The following is a 27,856-nucleotide window of genomic DNA, read 5'->3' as shown; positions in this document are numbered from 1 at the left end:
TTTTTGACAACTTTAAATGGGGACAAAATAATCCCTCATTGAATTATTCAACATTCAAATAAGAATATAGCTGTAAAAGTTCCTTTGTAAATCATTAGTGTGGATTATTTCTGTGTGCCAATCAGAGAATTGATACTTTCATTCAATCCACAAATTTATTGAATGTTTGCTATTTACCACATGAACGATATGGAAAATAAAATCCCCCAAGAAAAGGGGAAACTAGATCCTTATCTTTCACCCTACACCAAAATCAACACAAAATGGATCAAAGACCTAGGAACTAGACCAGAAACTATGCAACTCCTAGAAAAAAACACAGGGTTAACACTCCAAAATATAAGTGTAGGCAATAACTTTCTCAATAGAACCCTTAAAACTCAGGAAATGATGCCAAGAATTAATAACTAGATGGCATTAAATTAAAAAGCTTTTGCGTAGCAAAGTAAACAATTAAGAATGTGAAGAGAATGTGACTTCCTTAACAAGACCCTAAAGTGCAAGAAGTAAAATCAAGGATCAATAAATGAAATGGATTCAAATTAAAAAACTTCTTCTCAGCAAAGCAAACAATAATAGTGTGGAAGAGAGCCTACAGATTGGGAGAAAATCTTTATCACATGCTTCTCTAATAAAGCATTAATCTCTAGGATGTATAAAGAATTCAAAAAACTTAACACCAAAAAAGCAAATAACCCAATCGATAAATGGGCTAAGGAAGTGAAGAGACACTTCACAGAAGAAGAAATACAATCCATCAACAAATATATGAAAAAGTGTTCAACATCTCTGGCAATTAGAGAAATGCAAATCAAAACTACATGAGGCTTCATCTCAACTCCAGTCAGAATGGCAATTATCAAGAATTCAAACAACAATAAGTGTGTGTGAGGATGTGGGGAAAAGGTACACTCATATATGTTGGAGGGACTGCAAATTGGTACAACCACTATGGAAAGCAGTATGGAGATTCCTCAGAAAACTTGGAATGGAACCATCATTTGACCCAGCTATCCCACTCCTCAGTCTATACCCAAAGGACTTAAAATCAGCATGTTACAGTGACATAGCCACATCAATGTTTATAGCAGCTCAATTCACAATAGCTAAACTATGGAACCAACCTAGGTGTCCTTCAATAGATGAATGGAGAAAGACAATGCGGTATATCTATTCAATGGAATATTATTCAGCTTTAAAGAAGAGTGAAATTATGGCATTTGCCAGTAAATGGTTGGAGTTGGAGACTATCATACTAAGTGAAATAAGCCAATCCCAAAAAACCAAAGGCCTAATGTTTTCTCTAACATGTGGATGCTAACTCACAATAAAGGGGGTGAGGCACTAAAGAAGAATAGAGTTACCTTAGTTTAGGTAGAAGGAAGTGAGGGGAGGGAAGGGGAGGGGATGTGGGGATAGGAAGGATAGTAGAATGGAATAGACATTATTACTGTATGTATATATGTGACTGCATGACCAATGTGATTCTATAACATGTACACTCAGAAAAATGAGAAATTATATCCTGTCTATGTATGATATATCAAAGTGCATAAATGCATTCTACTGTCATGTATAACTAATTAAAACAAACAAAAAATTTTAAAAAAAGAATGTGAAGAGAGAGCCTACAGAATGGGAGAAAATCTTTGTATACTCTTCTGATAGAAGATGAATATCCAGAATACATAAAGAATTCAAAAAACTTAAATCCCCTACCAAAAAAAAAAAAAAAACACAATAAGTGGGCAAATGAGCTAAACAAATACTTCTCAAAAGAAGAAATACAAAAAACCAACAAATATATTTTAAAATGTTCAACAATTTAAGCAGTTAGGCAAATGCCAATCAAAACTACACTGAGATTTAATCTCATTTCAGTTAGAGTGTCAGTCATCAAGAATATAAATAATAAAAATGCTGTAGAGAAGACAGAAAAAAGAAACACTTTTATATTCTTGGTAGGATTGTCAATTAGTACAATCATTATGGAAATGAGTATGGAGTTTCCTCAAAAGACTAGGAATGGAATCGTCTCTTGACCCAGTTATACCACTCCTCTGTATTTATCCTAAAGAATCAAAGGCATCATACTACAGGGATAGCTGCATACCAATGTTTATAGCAGCACAATTCACAACAGCCAAACTATGGAATCAGCCTAGGTGTCCACTGATGGATGAATGAATTTAAAAAAAAATGTGGTATAGACACACAATAGAGTTTTACTCAGTCATGAAGAAGAATGAAATTATGTCATTTGATGAAAAATAGTGGGACTTTTAAGCAAAATAATCCAAACAAAAAGTCAAGAGTAGTATGTTTTCTCTTGTATCTGGAAGCTCGAGAGGAATAAGGTAAAAAGAAAGATGGGGGAGAGAGATCTCATGAAAACCCAAGGGAGAACAGTAGAGTAAAGGAAAAGGGACCAGAGGGAGGGAGGGAGGAGAAGAAGGTAAGGGGAAATAATGGGGAATGATGCCAACCAACTTATACCATTGTATTATGTCCAAATACAGATACGTCACAATGAACTCCACCATTATGTACAAGTATAATGTGCCAATAAAAATATGGGAACAGACATTTAAAAAAGAAAATCCAAACACCTCACACTATGTAAGTGACCATTAAAAAACAAAAAAAGCCATCTGCAGGAGGAGCACTTTGCTGCCCAACCCCCCACCTCCCCACCCCTACCCCCCTCATTAGAGGCTTCTGCAGTGGAGAGGACCGTTCCTGTGCTTGCTGCCAGTGTCTGCTCTCTGCACAAATGCTTTTCTCCCTAAGTAAGTTTTCTCAGACTTCAAGTGTGGGGTGTTCATAATCCCAAGCACAATCTTGATTGATGGGGCCCACTGTTAGGAGACCAATGCCTCAGAAGTATCCAGAAGGACTGAACCCAGTGGTCCGCAGGGGCTCCGTCCGCTGGGTCTCCCTCCCTGCCCCTTTATTCACACAGTTTCTTGCTGGCCTCACTTCCTATTTGAACTGCCCACAGCCAAGGCCCTCAGGCACTGCTGGGAGGGAAACCTAAACTAAGATATTAATCCCATATGTCTACCAACATTATTCATGAAGGGCTGATACGGACAAGAATGTCTAAGAATAGCAAGCAGCTGGCCACTGGAAAGAATGTGGCCATCTCTACAGAGTGGTTTCCAGTTCTACCCCCAATTCTGGAATGTGCTGGAAAACCATCTTCACTTCCTACCTCCAGGATGTCATAGCTGCAGGTCGCATGATATTCCACATCAAAGTCATGGATGGTAAGCTGAATGCTGCTCCCTGGGGCAGTGCTAATGTACCAGAGGCACTCCTTGTTGGGTGGATACCTGTCAGGATACCCCGGGCTGCTGAAGGAGCCAGTGGCTCCTGATAACTCTCCACCACAACCTGCGAAAACAGCAAAGCTCAGTCAGTTCCAAGTGGGCACTAGAACCTGAAAGAAATGCAAAAATTCAGCTCATTAAAGGACATTACACAATGCCCAGTTTAGGAGAAAACTAAGTTATAACAACGTTCATGCAATTATAAAGCAATAAGAAGGAAGTGGGGGTACAGCTCAGGGGCAGAGTGCATGCTTAGCTTGCACCAGGCCCTGGGTTCAAACTTTCAGCTTCAAAGCAAAAGAAATAAAGAGGGGGGGAAAATCATACTTAGCATTTATTAAATCTATTCTTTTAAAAGAAATGTTATGTTATTTGTGTAACAGTGCTAAGACCTTATTTTCACCATACCAAGCTTTTGGTACTTTTTCAAAATGTTATTATAAGTTTTAGATTTTCTTCATAATATTTAGGTGAGAATGACATGGAAGGAAGTACAATGATTATGTGAGTCACATTAATAACCTCCATGTCTGTGGTCTTCAGCTTCCTTGTTGCTAGTACATTATTTCTAAGTCAATTTCAGATCTAAGAACTAGAATTCTAAGTGCAAAACATTCTGAACTTTGCACAAGAGACTGTAGAAAACAAAATTAAAAAAAAAAAAGTATACGACCCAGGTCCAGAGCCAGGGAATTTATATCTAAACCAATCCCCAAACCAACAGATAACTAAAAACCTAACCAAGGAAAAAGAGAACAGCATATGTTTATGAACGCTCATATAGCTCATGTCTCAGAAAGCATTTAGGCCAGGTCATTACAACCAATCACCAAATGTTGCAGCATGAGGCACACAGTAGAAAACTGCTTACCACTCATAGATTGCTTATGTGATTTATAGGTATTTCCTGTTTTGACACTCAGAATGACCACATGAGGTAGGCACTATTACTATTGCATTTCTTAAATGAGCAAATCAGTGCAGAGGTCAAGTGTCTGGCCCAGGGTTCTCTGGCTTGTAAGTGGCAGATCTAGGTTCCCAACTGATGTAACCCCTATGTTCAGGGGTTCTACATTAACCATCTACAGATCAAAAATATTTAGAAAAATTTTGCATCTTTCTTGAATATGTGCTGACTCTTTTGGGTCACTATTCATTAAATAATACTGTATAATAACTGTAAATACACAGTATTTACACTGGATTAGATTCTATGAGTAATCAAAAGATTATTTCAATATAAGGGAGGATGTGCATAGGTTATATGTAAATCCCATGCTATTCTATACAAGGGCATCTGGGATTTGGGTATGCAGGGGGTCATGGAACCAATCATCTGTGTTCTCTAGGTGCCCATCCAGCCTAGAGGAATTCAGAGACCACAAGGTGGAGAGGGAGAAAGTTCTCTACAGAAGTCTGATCTGAGGAAAGCCTACTACAGATACTGAGAGAAAAAAAGCAAAAAAGATCATCTTGTTTTCTAGTAACAATTTTTGGTGATCAAAAAAAAATCATTTTTAATGTTCACATTTCTGGATTTTCTTTCCTATTTTTTTCAGGATATTCTTTATTGGTTGGTAAATTCTTGCAAGTACCTTCTCGTAGTCTGCTTCAAGGTTTTTTATGTTTAAAAATAATAGCACTTCTTCAGTCTTATGAATAAATGTGAGTCTTATGAATAAATCTGAGATACTAAATACATGAGATACTAAATCTGAGATTTTGTCTACAATCCATCATCTGCAAATTCCTATACAGTGAGATCCAAAAAAAGTTTAAGAAATTCTCTGCGGTGGCACACGCCTGTAATCCCAGCAGCTCAGGAGGCAGAAGCAGGAAGATTTCGAGTTCAAAAACAGCCTCAGCAAAAGCGAGTTGCAAAGCAACTTAGTGAGACCCTGTCTCAAAATAAAATACAAAATAGGGCTGGGGATGTGGCCCAGTGGTCGAGTGCCCTGAGTTCAGTCCCTGATACCCACAACCCCCCCACCAAAAAAAATATTCTCCGTATAAAATTCCCACTAAACTGAAAAAAGCTGAAGAGAATTCTAGGAAGAACCGCAATTCCATAAAGAAACCCAATTCCAGGTCACTGTTACTATCTTCTTGAGTAGCCGTCTCATGTTTCCACTTGAAAACCTGTTTCCAGACTTTAACTTTGTTGCCCAGGGCACTATCTTTCCTACATCCTGCAAAGTTCTCTCTTATTTCTGACTAAAAAACTATTTAAAATTAGATGTGCTGACATTGTTTATATACTGTGGTGAATGTTAAGAAAACAAAGTGCCATAAAAGATTAGAAAATATTTGTCCTACTCTAACAACACATGGAAAATGTTCCTGAAGCCAAAATCAACACAGTTGTACCTATCTTCAGTACCACTGCCCGACCCTAGGGAGCACCATTCACAGTACATTCCAGAAAATGATGCTTCCTCAAGTTGGGCAACACAGTGGCGGGATTGGTACCCATTGTGCTCAGATATAGCATCTTTTACTTAAATACCTTATAAGGGAGTGAAGCTACTCTGTCTACGATGGATATTCTTGACATCCATTGTGTCACATAAATAAGTCAAAGGGAAAAAAAAAAATCTTTTGAGGAAAATAACTTGGTGTCCCCAGGATACAAGAGAGAACAAGGAAATGGAAGCTTGAATATTTCATCTCTGCCCTTTTACTTCGCTTTGGTTCATCAGCCAAAGGAATTCAAGTTTTTTTAAACCATAGTTAACTCATCTAAAACCCTGTAGCATATTTTTTCCATAGTCTTTTCCAATTGTTTTAGGTTTCCTTGTAAATTCCTTTGCAAATAACAGGATACTGATACCCTTAAACCCGTCGCTGTTCACTGGAATGATAATATCAAATTCTTGGCATTCAGTGATGCTTTGAAAAATCAGCTGTAGCTCTGTAGCCCCCACAGTGCCCTTTATCCTAAGATTTAAAAATGAACAACGAACAAGATTTGTTTAATTCCTGAGTACAGATAGCAATTTGCCTAGCATGCAAGAAGGCCTGAGATGCTTATCTCCCACCTCCCACCCCCCACAAAAGCTCTTTTGCAAAAGCTTCATTTTAGGTATGTCATATTCTGTTCTCATCAAAAGCACTTGTGTGGGTCTTTTAAAGAGAAATTCCAATATCATAAATGATACTCTGTTGGGGAAAAATACGAAGTGGCTAAAACAAAGAAACTATTAGAACTTGAAATTCTTTCAAGTTTGTTTCTTTTACTCCTTTACATGCTCGCCTCCTCTGAAGTTAAACATACCAAAAGGTAGCATATTTGATTTAAAAGTTCACATCAAATGCAAAATAGAATATGTAATTTAGTAGCATTTTATGGTTGACGTGGTAAAACACTAGAAAATAAAGTCAATTCTGATAATGATGGTAGAAATTTAATTGTACTTTTTAAAAATTTTTTGTGGTACTGAGAATTGAACGCAGGACCCTTTGTGCACTAGATAGTGCTTTACCGGTGAGCAACATCGACTCCTTTTTATTTTTATGTATTTTTATTTTAAAATAGGGTCTCACTATTTCACTCAGTCTGGCCTCTAATTTCATTCCTCCTGCCTCAGCCTCCCAAGTTGCTTGGATAACAGGGGTACACCACTGCACATGGCCTGAAATAAATTTTTAGTTTAGTGCCTTGCATGTGACAACCCCTACACCCCTGCTGTTTATTCTATCTACCCAGATGTGGGACAAGCTATGAGAAGGACTTGGAGCTAAAAGAGGAATCACTAGCTAAAAATCCATGAGGAGCTGAAGAAGAGGTAAGAAATCGGTTATTCATCAAACCACAATAAAAGTTTAAAAACTCAGTTCATACGTGTATGGTAGTTTAGTTTCTAAGTGTTTTCAATAAGCACATCATCTGACCTTTAATTCATGATGACAGTATGAGATAGGCAAGAACAAAAAACGTTAGGACTATTTTAGAGATAAATAAAGAGAAGCACCAGGGTGACCTGCCCTCACCACATGGTGAATGGCTGACCTGGGACAAAACCCAGATTTTCTGACACCACCCCACCAACCAGCCCGTCTCTAGTTGTGTGTTCTCTTCTGTGCCTTTTTGACCACGTCAGCCCAAAGGCACTGGAACAGTATTGGACACTGCCCTGGGTACTGTTTTGTCCTCGTTGACTAAAGAAAAAGTCACCATAGCAACTTGGAAAAAGTAAACAAAACAAAAATCTTTTCATTGAGACAAATCTGACAAAATTTAGTATGTTAGCATCACTAAGACATTAGCTGAACTGGAATACAATCATGTTTTGAAGAGAATCATTTGCTTTTCAATATTAAATAGGTAATCTTTATGAAACTTTTACTGGTGACTGATAATCTGATTTTATTTTCCTCTAAAATCCGAGTCATTGGCTGAAAGGAAGTCCTTACTTTATCAGCAGGAAGCACATTAATCTACTGAACGCATAAAGAGGAAGAGTTAAATGCTGTTGCTAAGCCTGCTTACTTATGTAGATAATTTTAAAAAATGTTTTTTCATATGGGAACCTTGCTAATGCTGTTTTTGTTATTGTGTAAAACAAACTATGAGTTATAAAATTCCAGCAAAAAATTTAATAGTAATCTTCTCTGTATGTTCTATTTTTAAGTGTGTGTGTGTGTGTGTGTGTGTATGTGTTTAATAAGGACTTTGAAAAAAGAAGCCAGCAATAAAAGAATCAAACATGATCAGAGGTAGAAAGTTTAAACGGTACATTCTGCATTGTCCTATGACGGCTCAAATTTAGTCTCCTCTTTACACCTGGTATTTTCCTGAAACTACATTCCATAAATTGATAACCTCAGAAGGGGTATCAGCTTGGAACAGACTTGGCCAAAGCCCACTGACCCAACTAGGAGCCCCCTTTCACCCTTATCCTTTGATTCCTGAGGGAAATGCCTGAGAAAATCAGCAGCTGGTGTTAAAAAGAAGCCCAAAAGCCAAAGTACAGTAAGAGTAAATTTTAAACACAATAAATGATAATGCTCACATACTTCATTAAAATGACTGGTTTGTATTCTAACAGTTTTGCTACAGCTTAAAACTAAAAGCTTGTTCTGTCCTCTAATACCTTTGAAGCGCCTCATGAGTTGGGCCAATTTGACTCCATCATTTAAAATGGCACCCTAAGGAGGGTTTGAAGTCAGACAGAAGTTACCAGTAGGGACTCCTGGTGGGGTAGGTGTCCAGACCAAGGCAAGAGGAACTATGTCCTGAAGTACAGAGGCCTCAGCTCTGGCACATCTGTGGTAATGCACTAATGAAATTAAAGAGATTCTGAAGAGAAACAAGCAGGTCAATAAGAGACTGAAGGTAGAGAGGGACTTGAGTTCCTGAAAATGGTCCCAGTTGCCTCAAGTGCTGGCAGCAAAAGTTAGTGACTCCCGCCTTGATGTTGCCAGTTAATTCCCAAAACAGCCTAAAAATGTATGTAGGCGATCTCCCAGGCGATGAGAGGCAAATGTCAGGTATCTGTCCTCAGAGAAAAGACGAAAACCAGGTTGCTAGTCTCTCTGACAGCAAGGACAAGGACAGAGCCACCACCCCACTTCCCACCCCCTGCCAAGTTCATAAAGACCTGACCTTAAGAACTTGCAGATTAATTTTCTGTGGTATTTTGTGGGTTAGTACATATCTTCAAGAATGGAGACACAAGCTGGAATGATGATAAAACGAAAGCCAAGAAGAAAATCAGGTAATATAAAGGTTAAGGAATGTGAAATTCTCCTGAGAAGACAGGAAAAGGGAAAAACAAAAACAAAAACAAAAAAACAAGCAAAGAGGGCTGTTATGGTTTGGATGTGAGGTGTCCCCCAAAAAGCTCACTTGTGAGTCAATATAAGAAGGTTTGGAGAAAAAATGACTGGGTTATGAGAGTTTTAACCCAATTGGTGAACTAATCACCTGATGGGACTAACTGGGTGATAACTGAAGGCAGGTAGGGTGTGGCCACTTCCCTCCACCACACTCACATTCTGCCTGCTGTCTATGGATTAAGACCTCTGAAGCAATGAATTCCCAAATAAATTTTCCTCCTCTATAATTGTTCTGGTTGGGGTTTTTAGTCACAACTGTGAAAAAGCTGACCAAAACAAGGACAAAGCAAGGTGACTCCAAGAGTGAAGGAAGTTCTCCCAAGCTACAGAACACTCTGTACTGGGTGGAATAATGTTTCCCCAAATATATGTCCACCAGGTAGCTGAGAAGGTGCTCTTATTGGGAAATGTAATCTTTGCAAATATAATAAAGTTAAGATGAGGTCATACTGGATCAGGGTGGGACTGATGTACTAAAAAGAAGAGAGAAATGTGGACCCAGACACACACAGGGAAGAAGGCCATTAAAGATGGAGGCTGAGATTGTAGTTATGCATCTACAAAGCATGGTACACCAAGCATTTCCAGCCACCAACAGAAACTAGAACCGGTGAGGGAGAGTCTTCCCTAGAGACTCTTTTGGCAGGATGATCCTGTCAGCACCTTGACTTTAGATTTTCCAGCCTCCAGAATAAAGAGAATTAACTTCCCATTGTCCTAAGTCTCCCAGTTTGTGGCAGTTTGTTACAACAGCCTTTGGAAGCTAATCCTGTTCTTTTCCTGATAGACCAGGTGGCCTGATTTCTTGATAGGCATGAAACAGAAGCAACTCTAAGGATAATGTTGGAAGAAATGTGAATTTGTAAGTTCTCCTCATTCCATCTTGTATTAATCATTTCTTGAGGTTTAGGTGATGGTCGGTCAAGGAAAAAGTTAGAAAAAAGTTATAGTACAGGCAAACATGGGGTTAAACTGTTGTTATTTTTAGCACTAATGAGTAAGTATGGGTTAGAAAAGTTCATCTTCATCTTCAGTAGGGACTTCATTCCTGCCCCTAATTTTGTGTGATACTATATTTTTGTTGTTGTTGTTTATGTGTGATTTCTGTATATTAATAGACATGGAATAGAGTTATCTATAATGGTAGAGACAACAACAACCCCCCCACCCCCACCTCTGGCCAAAAGAGAAAAGAGAGCAAAAGAATAAGCCATAATATGAAATGAGTGACTTGGACCATAATATAGAAAATCTCAAAAATCAATGGCTATTTATAGCTACAAAATGACTTCAGTTACTATGTCACTGAATATTCAAAATTAAGGTGATCATACTCATCTGACTATCTGAAATGTCCTGGATCTGAATATTGAAATTTCTCACCTTTGTACACTATTACAAAGAAAGAAACATAGTGCAACCATATTTTAGAAGTTTTCACATAATATAAATTTTAATTTCCTGTATGTGAAAGGATGAAATCCTTCATTTTAACCCAGAGAAGCATACTCTATCTCATCATCTTTTCCTTTTGATGTTTCTTTCTAATCTACTCATTTCAATCAAATTCAAAAAGAGTTTCCTAGGAGAAATTCTTTGCTTACAATTCTTCAGGAGAAATCAATCATTCAATTGCTTTCTAATCCCTCTCTTCTCTCTCTTTCTCTCTTTCTCTCTCGTTCTCAGATATTTTTTAAATTATTGAATATTTTTAAACAAAATATAGTCTGAAAACATCTGCCCAGGAAATGAAATGACATCAAGGCAATGACACTAATTTTGCCAGAAGTAAAGCCAGGCCTGAGGCTACTAGTAGCTACTTTATGAAATCCCCAAACAGGCCACGACAGAGAAAACATGTTATCTCTATGCAACTCCCAAGTTCAACACTCATATTTCTATTTAGAAGTATTTACTCTAAACATGCATTCTTTCAATTCCACTATTTTAGTAGACAGTCTCTTCCAGGGAAAAGTTCAGTGAACTTCCAGGACTCTGACTCACTCCCACCTCCTAATTCTTTCCTTCCCTTTGTCCACAACTGCAGCCTTTCCTCCACTGGGCAGCTACTCCACACCAACAAGTGGACAAGCACAGGAAGCACCATGCTGATGGTGGGGTGCAGGGGTGTCCTCTGACCCTCAGCGCTCTGTCCAAGCCCAATCCTTGATTCCTGTGATTATCCTACCCGGGGCTGCAGGCCCCTTGGAGGGCACACACGACAGGCAGGCAGACAGCCCAGGTCTCCAGCTCAAGGGAGGCAAACAAAGTAAATTATCTAGATCCTCACATGCTCCATTCCATCCTCCATCATCTACGCCCAGTCAAGCCCATCTTTTTCAAAGGGTGTGCTAGGGCCCGCTGCCCTCTCACTCATCACTAATATAACTACTCTCTTACATAAGCTAGTTTGTGTAACCAACCCTTAGTAGATATACACAATGGAATTTTACTTAGCAATAAAAGACAATAAAATCATGGCATTTGCAGGTAAATGGATGGCGTTTGAGAAAATAATGCCAAGTGAAGTTAGCCAATCCCCCCCAAAAACAAATGCTGAATGTTTTCTCTGATATAAGGAGGCTGACTCATAGTGGGGTAGGGAGGGAGAGCATGGGAGAAATAGATGAATTCTAGATAGGGAAGAAGGGTGGGAGAGAGAGGAAGCAGGGGATTAGCAAGGATGGTGGAATGTGATGGACATCATTATCCCAAGTACATGTATGAAGACACGAATTGGGTGTCAACCTACTTTATATACAGAGACATGAAAAATTGTGGTATATATGTGTAATAAGAATTGCAATGCAAAAAAAAAAAAAAAAACCAACCCAAAGTACATGTATAAAGACATGGAAAAAAAAGAATAGATGATCTCTGTGGTCTCTCCCAGATCTGTCTATTCCATCAACCACATGTAGAGACTCCAAAAGAAGAGCACTTTATGAATGAGAAATAAAATAGATGGGGTTGGGGATACAGCTCTGTGGTAGAGCACATGCTTAGCATGAGCAAAGTCCTAGGTTCATTCCCCTGCACCCAAAAAAAAAAAAAAAAAAAAAGAGACATCATGTTGAAGGATAGACAACCAAGAGCTAATTTTGAACTAGTCCTTAGTCAGGGAATGTGTTTCCACCCCAGCACTGGTCCCCCAGATGTTATTGTTACTTGAACTTAAAGAAGAATTGTGTAATTTACTGAGGGCCCTTGGAACCAGAACATTATTTACTTAGGAAATATTATATACATTTCTTTTAAAATATTTATTATTATGGGAACTGTTATAAAATTGTCTACCATAAGCTCTGAACTTCTTTGCATTTTAAAATCACTTTATCTTTTTTTGCAATGAAAGTTATGGGGAAAAGTTATTTGCTTTTAGACAAAGTGTAGCTACTCGGAGCATAGACTTTGGAGTATAATCCCACACACTTAGTTTTTTGTCCTGATTCCATCACTTACTAGATTTGATCCTGGGCAGTTATTTAACTCCTTTAAACCTCCTTCCTCCATTTTTTTTTATCCATTATAAGAGGATGGTGATGCTTATTTCAGAGGAGACATGAGATAACCCTTTTTTAAGTATTCATCACATTGTAATCATTTAAAAAATAACCTCAACAACAGTAATAATAAATTATATGTCAATTAAATAAATGCAGAAGACATGTAATTAAATTTTCATTTACTTTTTGTAGGGCCAAGTAGTCTATTTTATCACAATTAATCTCTTATGATAAATTTAAAATTAAATTTAGGTGTTAAATATTGTTTAGCCTGTGAGTAGTCTATAACTAGAAGTAGAAAAAAGATCAGGGACGAGGTATAATAATGTCATCACTATGTACAGGAGGATATCAAACTCTACTAGCTTTCTTAAGGTGTAGTTACATCCCACACCTAGAAAGTCCCTCTTTGGTGAGACAATGATGACTAGCATCAGTTTTTCTGAGTACACAGCGGAATTCACATAAAATGAGTCCTTGGGTATATAATGTTTGAGGCAAATATGGTGATATTTAAGTAAATACTCAAAAGGAGAAAACTCTGAGGACAAAAATTAAAATTCTACTTTGAAAATCATGTTTGCTCTATGTGGGTTTAGTCATTCTGAGCTGCAGCCATATTTGAAACTGAAAATAAACCAAAATAATGTGTGGTTTCTTTTTTCATGTTGTACGAAAAAGTGTGGAATCCCCTAGAAAGTATGTGCAATTGCTATCAGAGATGCTGTTGCTAGGAAACCAGAACACAAACAGAAGATTCGAGAAAGCCCTGCCTTTTGGCCCAGATCTCAAGGTCTACTCTGAATTGTGCAATATATAATTTGGGAAGGTCATGGTTGTTGAGGGTTATTTTTTTGCTTTTTATAACTGTTTCAAAGAGTGGCAATGGAAATACAGCTCAAACTGTTTCTAACAGTAGCGACATGGGAATTGGGATGCAAGACTCCTAAAAGGCCCTTGTTAAGAGGCTCAGAGCCAACATTAAATGAAGGTCAACTGTGTGTATGTGTATTTACTGTTGTTGTCAAGGAGGCAAAAATTGTCAGGATTTAGCTTTTCCACTCATTCTGAAAGGTCTGAATATGTTTAATGTTGTGCTTCAGATCACTGAGACCTTGCTGGAAAAGCCCTGAAGCCAAGGCAAACTGAACTGCAAGATTTTCTTAGTAAATTATTATTATTCAAAGAAGGTTCTATTAATGTTATTGGTAAACAAAGTTGTTTTTTTTTTTTTTTTCCAAAGACAAGATCTTGCTTTGTTGCCCAAGCTGGTCTCAAATGCATGGGCTTAAGTGAACCTCTGTCTTAGCCTCTGGAGTAGCTGGAACTATAAGCATGTGCAACCACACCTGGCTTGGTAAACAGATTTTTTTTTTGAAGTTAGCATTATCCATACAGAATGTCTTAGAAAGAAAACAAATGTAAGTAAGAATTAGTCATAAAATAAAATAAAAATCATGTCATAATGCAGAAAATGTCATAATGCAGAAAATCTGTGCTTTGGATCCACACTAAGGTTGTATTCATTTCCAGACTATTTTAAAAGTATCACAAAGACAAAGGTCCTAAATATGAAATAGGCTGAAAGAGCCATCATAAGCAGAATAGAATATAGCAGGTATGAATGGGAAAGAAAGTCTAGTCAGCATTTAAGGAAATGCCTTTTAAATTAAACAGAGTTTCAAGTAGGATTTCTCTTATGTCACATGATTATAATAAAATAACCATGTTTTCACTCATGTCTTTACCAAGAGTTTGCTTGTAGACTTAATAGGTGAACAAAGGAGGTGTGCTTGGTCATAAAGGAGGTTATTTCAGAGGCAGATGGGCAGGTGTTTCACCATTCTCTCTCTGTGACATTATATTTATCCCAGCCCAGGAGGAAGTGACACTGTGAAAGCAATTCCATCACCCACAGAGAGGAAGCTCTCTGCCTGAGATTAGGACAGACGGCATGATTCACAGCCCCGTCTGTGAGTGTGCTCTGGAACCTTCTCTGACCACAATTCACAAAATCACTTTTGTTGCAAATATCAGACCTCCAGATGGTTCTGAATTTTTTCACCAAGTGGGATCAAGGCTCAGGACAAACAGAATGATAATGAAAAAAAATGGTCCTAAAATAATTTTCAAACAGGAAAATTTAGGTAATAGAAGTCTGTATTTCCAAGATAGAACTCTGAAGGAATTATTAGAAAAAAGGAATCTGACAATTGTGTGTCAGAATTTATCTCAATATTGGCCACAGCATCCTTTGGTACCTTTGTTAAAGATCCACTGGAGCATTGCTCCCCTTCCTCTTCATTTTTTTTAAATTTATAGTTGTAGATGGACAGCATGCCTTTGTTTTATGTATTTTTTCATGTGGTGCTGAGGATCAAACCCAGTCCTCACACATGCTAGGCAAATGCTCTGCCACTGAGCTCTAGCTCCAACCCATCATCTTGATTTTAAAAACATACATCCCCAACCTTTGGTAGCCAGGATGCAGAATGCTCCCCTTGGGTTCCCTCTATCACCACGACCTGTGACTTCTCCAACTGTAATATCCTCCCCTGACATTCCAAATTCCCTGCTTAGTGGGTGCCTACTGTTCACTCCTTGCAGTTCAAAATTATCCCACAGTCTTTCAGTGTTCAGTAGATTGCAGCCCCAGGAGGTCTGTGTAGCCTTGAGTCCTGCTCTTTTTACTATTTTATACCCCTCTACCTTTTTCTTTGCTCATACTAATACAGGCATCATCTATGAATTCTTGTCCTGATCTGTGGGCTCTTAAACCACACAGAGATCTCTCCAAGCCCTTGCAGTCTTGCAATAGGAACATCCTAGTTCAGCACTTCTGTTGACTTTTTCCAATTATGCTTCCAAATCAGGTTGTGTGCACCTTGAAGACAAAGATTAGTGGGTTACTTCTCTTATATTCAAAACACTTGCACAGTTTTGGATATATATTTCATTATGTTCACAACTCTAAACTCACTGATACAGAGAAATCTCTTTCTCTGTCCCCAAGTAAAGACTTTTCACATCTTCTGAACATTTCACTGGCATCTCGAGTTCAACATATTCAAATTGGAGTTCACTATTTCTACCCACTCTTGGTCTCCTTCCAGGATCCTCAACATATAAATAATAGCAGCAATACACACCAAATCATTTAATGCGGAATGTGGGAGCTGTCTATGAACCTCTTTTTGACTCAGATTCATGCATATACTCTGCTTTCTCATCCGCCTATCTCACTTTCCAAATATCTGTTTAATACTTGACCTCACCCTGTACTCAATTTCTTTCTTTAGCTCTAGTACAGAAGTTTTCTAACAAGTCAGTCTTTTAGTCCGTGCCATCCATGGAAGGGTGGGGGTATGGCACAGTGATAGAGCACTTACCTATCTTGCCCAAGACTCTAGGATTTGCTCTTCAGTATGGGGAGGTGGGAGAATCTGAGGTCTTTTGTCAATGGCAGGGAAAAAAAAATCCAAGTTCTTGCACTGTATCTTATCAATTAGTCTCTGACAATCTGTCCTGCCTCAACTTCTATCACTCTTTTTTGATTACTGTTCCTAAACCTGTTTATTATCAATGCTCTAAGGAGTCTTTCAAGATTTTTTTCCAAATTCTCACCCATGATAATTTAATACCCAGATATGCTTATATCTCTTATGTACTGTATATAGCTCTGCTTTATACACTACAGAGTAAGACTTTTTTACTCCCCAAGCACCTCCTTGGAGGTGATACTCCCCACAAAACTAGAGGTCCAGCTGAGATACTTCTCCTTTGGAAGGCTAGTATGTTCTCAGGCCTCCTGCCTCTACTTAGAAATGTCTTCTCCCAGATATTTGTCTGATCAATTCTTGCCTATTTTTTTTTTAAAACTCAGCTCAAATATCAAAGCTGCCTGGGGGGAACTTTAAACTCTCCTCAGACCAACTTGGATACCCCTACCTGCAATCCCACTCGCTGTATGATGGATCTCAATGTATTTCTAATGCTTGGCTAGTCTGTCTCCCCTGCTAGATGACTGACAAGGATCCCATCTCCATCCTCTCTGTTATGGGCTGAACTACATCCCTGCCAAAATTCATGTATGGAAGTCCTGATCCCCAGACCTCAGAAAATAATTATATTTGAAGACAGGCTTTTAAGAAGTGATTAAGGTCAAATGAGTCTATAAGACTGAGTCCTAATCCAATCTGACTGCTGTCCTTATAAGAAGAGGAAATTTGGACGCATAAGACATCAGGATGAGTGTACACAGAAGAAAAACCACGTGAGGGCACAGCAATAAACTGAGCATTTGCAAGCCAAAGAGAGAGGCCTCAGGAGAGACCAACACTGCCAGACCTTGGATTTGGACTTCCAGGCTCCAGAATGTAGAGAGTAAATTTCTGTTGTTTAAGCCACCTTAACTGTGGTATTTTGTTATGTCAGCCTGAGCAAACTAATACTCTATATTCCAAACCCCAAGCCCAGGGTCTGAGAGTGAATGAATAAATACATGCTGGTGAGTTGGTTGAATGATTGATTGAATAAAAATCTTGTTGTCAATAAAGACCTGCTCATAGAGGTTATGTGTCATCGATGTAACATGAATCACAGCTGTAAGCCGTCTGCCCTTCAGAGAACAAGCCCAGCTGACTCACCCTCACACCCTAAAGCTGATGACCCAGCATCTGAGCATGGAACACAAAGGGATAAGGACATTACAACAGATAAAATCTTCGTCCCCAAAGAGTGAACCCCCAAAACTCCACTTCACATCTCTAAGTCACCTAAAGGAATACAAATGACAAATTCAAAGGAATTCCCTCAAAAGACTAACAACAAACAAAAAACTACTGAAAGCCCATTTGAGGGAGAAAATTGGAACAAAGGTTGAAGAGAGGCACGGCTGACCTCATGGAGGTTCCTTGCTGGTATCCTAAAACAGGTTTGTAGGAAGCCCTTTGGTGCATGTCCAAAGGCAGCCAAGAAGATGCTTGCTCACTTTCCAACAGAGATGGTCATGGAGGTTCCTGATGATTTTTAAAATATTCTTCCTTAGGCTGGGGATGTATCCCTATGGTAAAGCACTTGTATAGGACTTGCATACTCAGCACCAAAATAAAAATAACAAAAGTAAGTTCTCCCCAGACCAATTTCTGAAAATTCTAAGGGATTGAAAAAATCTCACAAACAGCTAAAAAGATGATAAAGCATACAACTCCCATTTCGGAGGCTGACATCATCTATTTCCCCAAGAAAAGGCCGCTCTTCCCTTTGTGGAAGTCCAGAGTGACATCACCTCCTGATCACCAAGCCCTTCCCTTAGGGGCTCCCAGCTGAAGGGTAGGCTTCCTTTGCAAATGTCACTCTTTCCTTCACAAAGCTCCTTGACTTTGTCTGTAGGCTGGATTCTGTTGCTAAGTGAAAGGCGCCCCCCGGGAGCAGAAGAGAGGAGGGGTGTGCACAGCTGGCTGGGGGGGCCCCTATTCACACAGCTTGTGGAAAATTCTATATGCCCTTCAACATCCCAGACAGAGGCCCCCAAGACCAAATTCAGCCTCCAAACAAAGCCTTCAATGCCGAACACTGTGAACCGATTATCGTGACTGTGGCCATTTCTTTATTCCCAGGGTGGGACTCTCTTTGAGGACCTACATAAAGGCAGGGCAGTGTGGCTTCATCGCACATCTACAGAGCCACTTCAAAATGGGCCACAGAGAAAGCCCATTTGTAGATCCATTTTCTCAAAGTAAATAGAAGACTTGTGCAGTTGACAAAGGAGCACATTTGGTAAACGGATTTATTTATTAGTTAGCAAAATGAATACAATATATAGGAATTCTTCCTCAACAGCAATGCTCAGGAAATGATGTCATCGTACATCTGAGCTCTCTGTATAGCCCCACCCCCCACCCCCACCCTCAGCCCCCAGTGTTTAGTGCATATTTCGAAAAAGAGCAAGAAGAGAAAAGGCCTCGAATGTGATTTGATGCTGATGAAAAGAGGCCAGGAGTTGGGATTGAAGTTTTCTGAAGAAAGTGTACTGGTATTAAAGATTCTGCAGACTTCTTGACCTTAGCTGACTTGAATGTTAAAGGTCAAGAGCCAAAGTTATTCTTGAGATATCTTAGACACTTTCATAGCCATGTACCTTATCTTTGATGTCTGACTTAACATCCTTATTACTAATGGAGAAGCTTTTCAGAATGTATCACTAAACTTGGCAGACCTCTAGTCTCCATAGCCCTAAAGCTAAGATGCTATCACATCTGAAACCTATGGAAGAGATTTCCCTGCCTTCCTGTGGACTGTCTACCTGATGCTACCACCAATTAATTGGGATATATTGATTTGTTTTATTTGTTGTTGTTCTGTGACTACAAAAGTTCAAGCAGCCTCTTTTATGGTAGAATATATCATTTAAGGTAACTTGAATCTGTGTTCCTGGGCTATGGTCACTCATATTTGATTCAGAATAAACTGTTATGTTAGTAGAGCTTAAAGTGACCAAATGAAGAAGAACATCTTGGGCTAAGTCAGTCTGAAGAGTCCTGAGCCCTCTATGTTATCCTGGGCAGACACTTAGAGGAGCAGTGCAGAGACTGTTGTTTTGATTTTTTTTCTGCTGATGGATTATGCACATTCATATAAACATATACAAACACAGTCATGAACATAACTATACTGCATTTAAAAATGGAGAATATGGTCATGTGCCACACAATGCATTCCAGCCAACGTTGGACCTCATATACTATGGTGATCCCGTAAGATTACATTACTAAGTGACATGGTAGCTGTTTCATTTAGCATAAATATTGTATAAAATGATGAATCTGGCTAACTGCATTTCTCAGAATTTATCCCCATCATTAAGCAATTCATGACTATAACTTTAACATTTATTCTGTATTTTGTATTTTATTCCAGAGTTGGTGTTTCACCACTTACCATACTGCTCCGATTATTTGGGACCCTACTTAAAATACATTTTTATGAAGTATGAAGGATTTGCAAGAGGAAAGATGGTGTGGCCCCTTTAGTTGCCAGAGTCACCTATTGTGGCCACTGCTCAGCAACCCAGTCTCCTTAAGGGCTGCAATTCTGCAGTTACACAGTTCGGATGAGGATCATAAATTCTGTGTACTTGTGGCATTGCATAAATGCAGTATATATCAGTTAATTTTGCAAATATATAAGCTACTGACAATCCTCTTCCAAAAGATGCTTACCAAGTATAATTAAATGGGAAACACAGAGTTCAAAAATTTTTTTTTCTTTCAGTTTTAGTCCCAACAAGCAAAATGCTGTTGCACAACTCTGGCTCCAAGTTTAGTGAGTTTTCGGCAACTGGGGGAAAGTTTTGAAATAGTAAACAGGAAAGGAGAATAGACAGAGGGTGCCTTTGACTCTCCCAAAAGAAGGCAGATTCTAAACAGAACTGGTAGAAAAACTTTTCCCAGTAAAAACTAAGAGCTTTCATCAGAGGATTCCATTATGTTGGCTAGAAGAACCCAGTGATACAGTCATCTGGGTGTAGCCAACAAGGACCATTTGATCAGGTTCTCAGGGTGGCCAGGGGCTAGTATGGCCACACAGCCTGGAGAAGAAGGGGAGTGGCTGTCTGGGCAGCAAGATACAACCAGCAAAATCACTGTTTCTGAAACTCATCCTGACTGCAAGACCAAGTTACCTAGGGAGGCTTTAAAAATGTAGCCATCATCAACCACTGACCAACTGAATCCCAGCTCTGGGAGCTGGATCCCAGGAATGGGTACTTTTTGAAACTTCTTGGTAATTCCAATATGGCTCCAGGATTAGGACATCTCCTGAGGTCTTGAGCCCAGGTTAGCACTTCCCTTCATAACTTCTCCCCTGGGGAAGTTTCCTCCCCTTTGGATCTTCGAAATAGCTGCGGGGATCGCAGCTACCATCCTATTGCCATTAAACAAACTGTTAGGACAGTGTACCCTTGGAACACCTCAGGATTCATCAGTCCTAAGGATAATGCCTTCCTACCTTTCGTTTCTCCAGGCTTCGCACCTGTTCTTACCTTGCTCCTCAAAGTGAGGTCCAGAGAGCAGCACCATCGGCATCACCTGGGACCCTACTAGAGATGCAGGTTCACAGGTCCTTTAAATCAGAACCTTTCTCTATACAAGATGCCCAGTGAGGGCTGCGGGTGTAGTTCTGTGGGAGAGTCATTGCCTCATATGTACAATGCCCTGGATTTGATCCCAAGCACAGCAAAAAAGAAAAAAGAGAGAGGGAAAAAGAAAAAAGGAAGGAAAGAAGGGAACAAATTCTGTGAACATGAAAAACTAAGGAACACTGCTCTGGAGAAGAATATCCCTAGTCATTGAAAAATGGGTCATTTTCCAGGATTTTCTGTCCTTTCTATGTTCTCTCATATTGTCTCTAGTTTACTTAGAATCATAATCTTGTTTCTGAATCAAGAGTACTAAAGACTAACGCTGTAGCAATGAATTAGTCCAATCCTTTCACATTGATAGTCCAAAGCTGCCGCAGTCTGGCTGGGCACAAATCATGAGCCACTGAAGCAGGAACAAACTTTATTTCTGAACTCCACCAGCACACTCCACACACGCTCCGGGAACTCCTCCCGCACGCCGCGCGGCTCGTCTAGGAACCAGCAGCGGGAAATATCCTCCGGAAATCCCTCCTCCTTCACTTCCCCAACCAATGGGAACTCTCCAGGAATCCCCGGGAATCCCAACGAGAACTCCAAAGTAGCGTGAGAACTGCAAAGTAGTAGCCGAGGCGGATAGTAATGCCTTGCCTGTCAATCAATACTATTGGCAAAATGCCAGGGGCCATTCCGACTTAGCTGTGGCTCTCAGCACAAAGCGTTGACCATTCTAAGGTTAAACTTACCTACTTGATGAAGAGGAAAATCTAGAGCTTCCACAGACTTAATTATCATAGTCTTTTTACCTTAAGAATTCATCATCTATGTTTCAAGCTACAAGAAGCTCTGTGGATCACCACTGACTATTTTTAAATGTTGAGAACCTTATATTTACATTTTAACAGAAATACACTTAGTACTCGTAACCTCAGAAGATCCAACACTCTTAAGTATATACAGATGGTCCCCTGACTTATAAGGGTTTGAGTTAATAAATTTTTTTAATATGATGGTGTGAAAGTGATAAGCATCCAATAGAAACCATACTTTGAATTTTGAATTTCATATTCAACACTTTATTATAACAAAATAGATGTTACAGTTTGGATGATTTTTGCCCAGTTGTAGGGTTAATGTGTTTTGAGTGTGTTTAAAGTAGGCTAGGCTGTTACCATGTTCAGCAGATAAGATGCATTAAATGCATATTTGGTTTATGATATTTTCAGTTTATAATGGGTTTATTGGGATATAATCCCATTGTAAATGAAAAGTGTTATGCTCTAATAAACAGGGTATCTGCAACAGGCACTTTTGTGTTGCTCTGAGACTCCTACGAGCCAACCACAGCACACTTAGGCTTACCTCCGGTTTTGACCATAGGACCACAGATTAGACAACTGTGTGATTGTGCTCGATTCTACATAGAGTATCACAGCTCCATTTCTCCTATCCATTGACTGAAATAAACCAATGTTATATCTTGGTTGAGAAGAGCTGCTATGATATCCACAAGGACTGGATCACTCTAGGACAGTGGTTTTCAAACTTTAATTTCTGGGAGACCAGTTAAGACACAGATTATTGGGCCTAAGTTAGAGTTTATAATGTAACAGTTCTGGCAGGGGGCCAATAATTTACATTTCTAACAAGTTCCTGGTGATCTGCTGTTGCTTTTGGGGGCCACATTTTGAGAACCACAGCTCTGACCCTCTACCTATAGAATGGCCCACAGGGCATCAGATGTCTTATTATAAATGACTTTTCAACTTGGAATGGAACCACCACTTGGCCCAGTTATCCCACTCCTTGGCATATATCCAAAGGACTTAAAATCAGCATACCACAGTGATGCAGTCACATCAGTGTTTATAGCAGCTCAATTCATAATAGCTAAGCTATGGAACCAACCTAGGTGCCCTTCAACAGATAAATAGATAAAGAAAATGTAGTGCTTATATACATAATGGAGTGTTACTCAACCATAAAGAAGAATAAAATTATGGCATTTGCCAGTAAATGGATGGAACTAGAGAATATCATGCTAAGTGAAATAATCCAGTCCCCCAAAAACCAAAGGCCAAATGTTCTCTCTGATATGTGGGTGCTAACCCACAATAAGGGGGTTGGGGAGGGAAAAAAAACAGAAATCCACTGGATTAGATAAAGGGGAATGAAGGGAAGGGTGGGGGGATGGGAATAGGAGAAGCAGTAGAATGAATTGGACATGACTTTCCTATCCTTATATATGAATACATGACCAGGGTAACTTCATATCATGTACAACCACAAGAATAGGATCCTAATTAGAATAAGTTATACTCCATGTAAGTATAATATGTTAAAATGCACTCACTGTCATGTATATCTAAAAGGAACACATTTTTTTAAGAAATGACTTTTCAGGCAGGCATGGTAGCACATACGTGTAATCCCAGAAACTTGGGAGGCTGAGGAAGGAGGAGTACAAGTTCGAGGCCAGCCTCAGCAACTTAGTGAAACCCTCAGCAACTTAGAAAAACTGTCTCAAAATTTAAAAAGTTAAAACCAAAAAGAACCAGGGATATAATTAAGTGGTGAAGTACCCCTAGGTTCAATCTCCAGTACTAAAAATAAAATAAAACACAAAAGTGACTTTTCCAATATGTCGGAGGGCTCCAATGGGCCCCTACCCTGTTTGGCAGGTGCAACGCACACCTGGCTTCATTTGTTCAGCATAAATCTCTGCCCTGTTCCTCCCCTCAGCCCCACTCTTCCCCTTCCCAGATCTCTCTGATTGACTCTCTTTCTCATGTGTCCCTATCTTTCTTCCTCTGCTTAATGTCAAGGTGGGCTTTAGGTCTCATTCTACTATTGTACTGAGAAACTCCCATCCCACCCTGCAGGGTGCTTGCTATACCCAAATACACACATTTCATTGGGCTTCCTTCTTTCTCAAAGGCATTTATCACTGTGCCTACTTAAGCAGCTACCCAAATTCTTTCCACCTTTGACGTCACTCTCCTCTCTGAACCCTCTCAGAATGTTGCTCTTACTGAAGAAACCTAGATGCCCTTCAATAGATGAATAAATCAAGAAACTGTGGTATATATACACAATGGGATATTACTCAGCATTAAAAGAGAATAAAATTATGGCATTTGCAGGTAAGTGAATGGAGTTGAAGAATATCATGCTAAGTGAAGTAAGCCAATTCCCAAAAAACCAAAGGCCGGATGTTCTCTCTGATAAGTGGATGCTGATCCATAATGAGGGGGAAAGCATGGGAAAAACTGAGGAACTTGATTGGGCAAAGGGGAAAGAGGAGAGGGAGGACGCTTGGGAGCAGGAAGGATACTGGAATGAGATGTACATCATTACCCTTGGTACATGTATGTCTGTACATATGACATGACACAACATCGTGTACAACCATAGAAATGAAAAGCTGTGCTGCAATTGCATACAATGAATCAAAATGCTTTCTACTGTCATATATGCCTAATTAAAGTAAATTAATTAATTTTTAAAAATTTTAAAAATAAAAATACCCATTGGACATTAAAAAAAAAAGAATTTGGGGCTGGGGTTGTGGCTCAGAGGTAGAGCACTTGCCTAGCATGTGCAAGGCACTGGGTTCAATCCTCAGCACCACATAAAAATAAATGAATAAATAAATAAATAAAGGTATTGTGTCCAACAACAACTAAAAACAATTTTTTTTTTAAAAAAAGAATTTAACTCTTCAACTTCTACCAATGTCTGAGTAAATTTTCTCCAGCCTAGCACTAAATTACTACTTTGGTTCGCTTAGGTGTTGATGGTATTGTTCCTAAGGACAGAATTGGGAAGGGAACAATTCTTGGTTAAACAACAACTACAATACAGTAGAGATCAGCACAGGACTTACCATGAACGAGCCACTGCATTTGAAATCCCTTCTCATGTTGACCAACCCCATCCGTATGGAACAGCACTTGAAGTTTGGAGCCTGTGGTACTCCCTGGCGAGGGAACGTTTGCTCCGCAGTAACGCCCAATCCGATTTGACCCATCATAGAGCTGGAATCAGAATCATTTTCCAATGTAACAATATTTCATGTGGCTTGTTGAAGGAAGAAGGCCAAGTCTACTTGTGTAGCAAAAACTTTTCCCGCTTCAAAGTAAGGAAAATCTGCTGAAGTGGGTTGGATACAGGAGGCTTAACGTAAGAATTAGAATACTGCATACAGAGGGCTTTGGAGATGAATGTGATTCCTGAGGCCAATAAATTTGGAAATCTGACTATTCATTTTTGGTTTTATGTCAATGTAGCAAGTCCAAATATAATCCAGGTACAGAATGGGGATGCTGAATGAGCTGCCTTCATATATTGACACATAAAAGATGCTCAATGAATAGTAGCTATTATAATTTTAAGGTATAAATCGGTCAATAAAATCCTTATTAACTGTAAAAAAAATCACACAGTTTAGGATGGAACTAAAAAACATCATGCTAAGTGAAATAAGCAAGACTCAGAAAGCCAAGAGTCATTTTTTTTTTTTTCATATGCAGAAGCTAGAGTAAAATAAGGAGGAAGGGAGGGGCAGGCAGATCCCATGAAAGCAGAAGAGAGATCAGTGGCATAGAGGGAGGGGGTGGAGTGAAGACAGGAGGAACTGGAAAAGGGAGGACCTAAGGAATGAAATTGATCAATTATCCTATGTCCCTAGATAAATATATCACAGTCCACCTTTATATATATCTATAAAACACCAATTAATTAATCAATTATTAATTTTAAAACAATTAAAAAAAAAACAGAAGGAAGACCAGTAGGGTAGAAGAAGAGGAACAGGGGAGGGAGAAAGAGAGGGAAAGAGGAAGTACAGGGGCCTGAAATAAAATGAATTACATTCCATGCACGTATGGTTATATCAAATCGAACCCAGCTTTATGTATAACTGTAATGTACCAAAAATCATTTTAAAAAACAAGACATTTTTAGAGCAAGGCACAGTGATGCGCGCACGTAATCCAAGCGACTCTGGAGGCTGAGGCAAGAGAATCCTGAATTCAAAGCCAGCCTAAGCAATTTAGGGAAACCCTATTTCAAAAAAAAAAGGGGGGGGGGGGGGGGCTGAAGATACGGCTCAGTGATTAAGCGCCCCTGAGTTCAATCCCTGGTACCAAACAAATAACAACAACAACAGACATTTTAAGAAGGTATGAAAAATAAAAACATAAAGATTAATCACACTGAAGATAAAACTGTTAATATATTGTTAGTACTAGAAATGTATTTGGTCAATCTTTTTCACATGTACATGTATGTGTATCTATCTGTCTATAAATTTATATAATAAATTTGTGCAGGTATGTGTGTTTGTATAAGTTTGGGCTACATAAGACTATATGTGAGTTTGCATTATCAGTGGGTAACTGGATTCAATAAATTGCAAACTGTCCAAATCACTTTAATTTAATGAAATGTTATGATAAAAACTAGTTTGAAACATATCAAGTATGGAAAACTTTATAACCAAATTTTACAGAGTACCTCTGTGAAGGCTTCCCTAATCCCCACACTCAGGCATAAATTGAGTTTTCCTTTGAAACCCCTTAGCACCTTTCATGTGCAAATGGTCACATTCCCTTGCATTATAGTCACAGGGGAGGCCTCTTATTGCCCCTAACTGATTGTGGATTCTTACAGGACAGACTACCTCTGGCTTTCCTCTCTCCACCTAGAGCAGAGCATTAAAGGGCAGGTTCTCAATACATCTCCAATGAATGGGCACAACAATTTCCCTACAACTGCATTTAAGGATTTAATCTGCACTACTCCTTGACTCCTGCATAGCTAGATAGGCATTAGCTTCATACAGTCCTCAATTTTAGCCTAATCATGGTAGGCAGGAAAGGGTCTGGGCCCTTTGTGGCCACTTCATAGAAAAAGGAACCAGGATGGTGGCTCAGTGGTAGTGTGCTTGCTTAGCACATGTGAGATGCTGGGTTTGATCCTTAGCACCAATAAAAATAAATGAATAAAATAAAGGTATTGTGTCCATCTACAACTAAAAAATATATTTAAAAATCAAAGAAAGAAAGGGGAATGAGGTGGAGCCTTGTTCAAGGTCATAATAAATCAGATTTCTAAATCTTGACCTGTCTCCCTGAGGTCTCTTAGCTATTTATCAGGCACACATGTTGGTGAGATTTGGGGGAAGGTCAGCAGAGATTTCAAAAGAGAAGCCGAGACATCCATTCTGTTCACCTCTCAGTATGAAATCTAAGTTTTGTCAGCAAACTGAATTAAGATGAGGTATATTTTTCAGGTTTATCACTTTAGCTTTCTTTCTTAAAAAAAAAAAATACTGCTGCTTCAGAAAACGTGTGTTTCTTATCAAGTTTTTGTTGTTGTACATATTAAGCCATAATGAGGGAGGGAGAATACAGAGGGGAAACAATAACAAACCACAACATTTTTAAAAAGAAAAACAAAGTCCTTGGGCTCAGAGCTCAGGTTCACCCCTCTAATGCAGGGGTGAAGTGGTGGCGGGGAGGCCACCATTGCAATCTTTGTGCTTCTAAATCACTGCTTTACTGCAGGGTGTCTCAGCTTCAGAGTTTTTATTAAGTCTGTTACATGAAGTTCACTTGGAAACCAAAGACAAAAAATAAATAAATAAATAAACATTCTGTTCCCAAGTAGAAACATAAAAAGTAAGAAAATACTTTCTTATCTTCCACCCTGAAGGGCTCATTCTGAACTCTGGATTGCAGTTTAGTGAACAAAGCTGAAACGATTTCATCTTTATCCAAGAAAAATGAAGGTAACATTTCCATATACACCCAAGCTCCATGAATCTTACAAAGTACTGGAGGCAAAACATTGAGGAATCATATTTTGATTCTCCTCAAGGTCATGAACAATGCAGTGTTTTTGCCTCCCAGTGCGGCAAGGTTAAAAGATGTGACATTTTCACATGACTGTGAGAGGATTTTTTTTTTCCCTTCCTTCCGGTGGGATTACTTCATGGAAGGAAAGCCCTGCATCCTAGCTGTTCAGTGATCTTAAATAAC

General features: G+C 39.0%; 1 protein-coding gene across 1 annotated transcript in view; it reads right to left on the bottom strand.

Annotated features, from left to right (window-relative positions):
* Cubn (cubilin) overlaps positions 1 to 27,856 on the bottom strand; it is a 275,809-nt gene that overhangs the window by 143,449 nt on the left and 104,504 nt on the right. Inside the window, exons 28-29 of the mRNA XM_071619663.1 lie at positions 24,700 to 24,850; positions 3,215 to 3,396 (exon numbers count right to left, since the gene is read on the bottom strand). Coding sequence (XP_071475764.1) covers positions 3,215 to 3,396; positions 24,700 to 24,850 — 333 coding nt within the window. The remainder of the gene's footprint in view (positions 1 to 3,214; positions 3,397 to 24,699; positions 24,851 to 27,856) is intronic.

This window comes from Marmota flaviventris, chromosome 12 (assembly GCF_047511675.1).
Source record: "Marmota flaviventris isolate mMarFla1 chromosome 12, mMarFla1.hap1, whole genome shotgun sequence".
In the NCBI taxonomy this organism is placed as follows: domain Eukaryota; kingdom Metazoa; phylum Chordata; class Mammalia; order Rodentia; family Sciuridae; genus Marmota; species Marmota flaviventris.
This window is presented reverse-complemented; position numbering and strand designations above follow the sequence as displayed.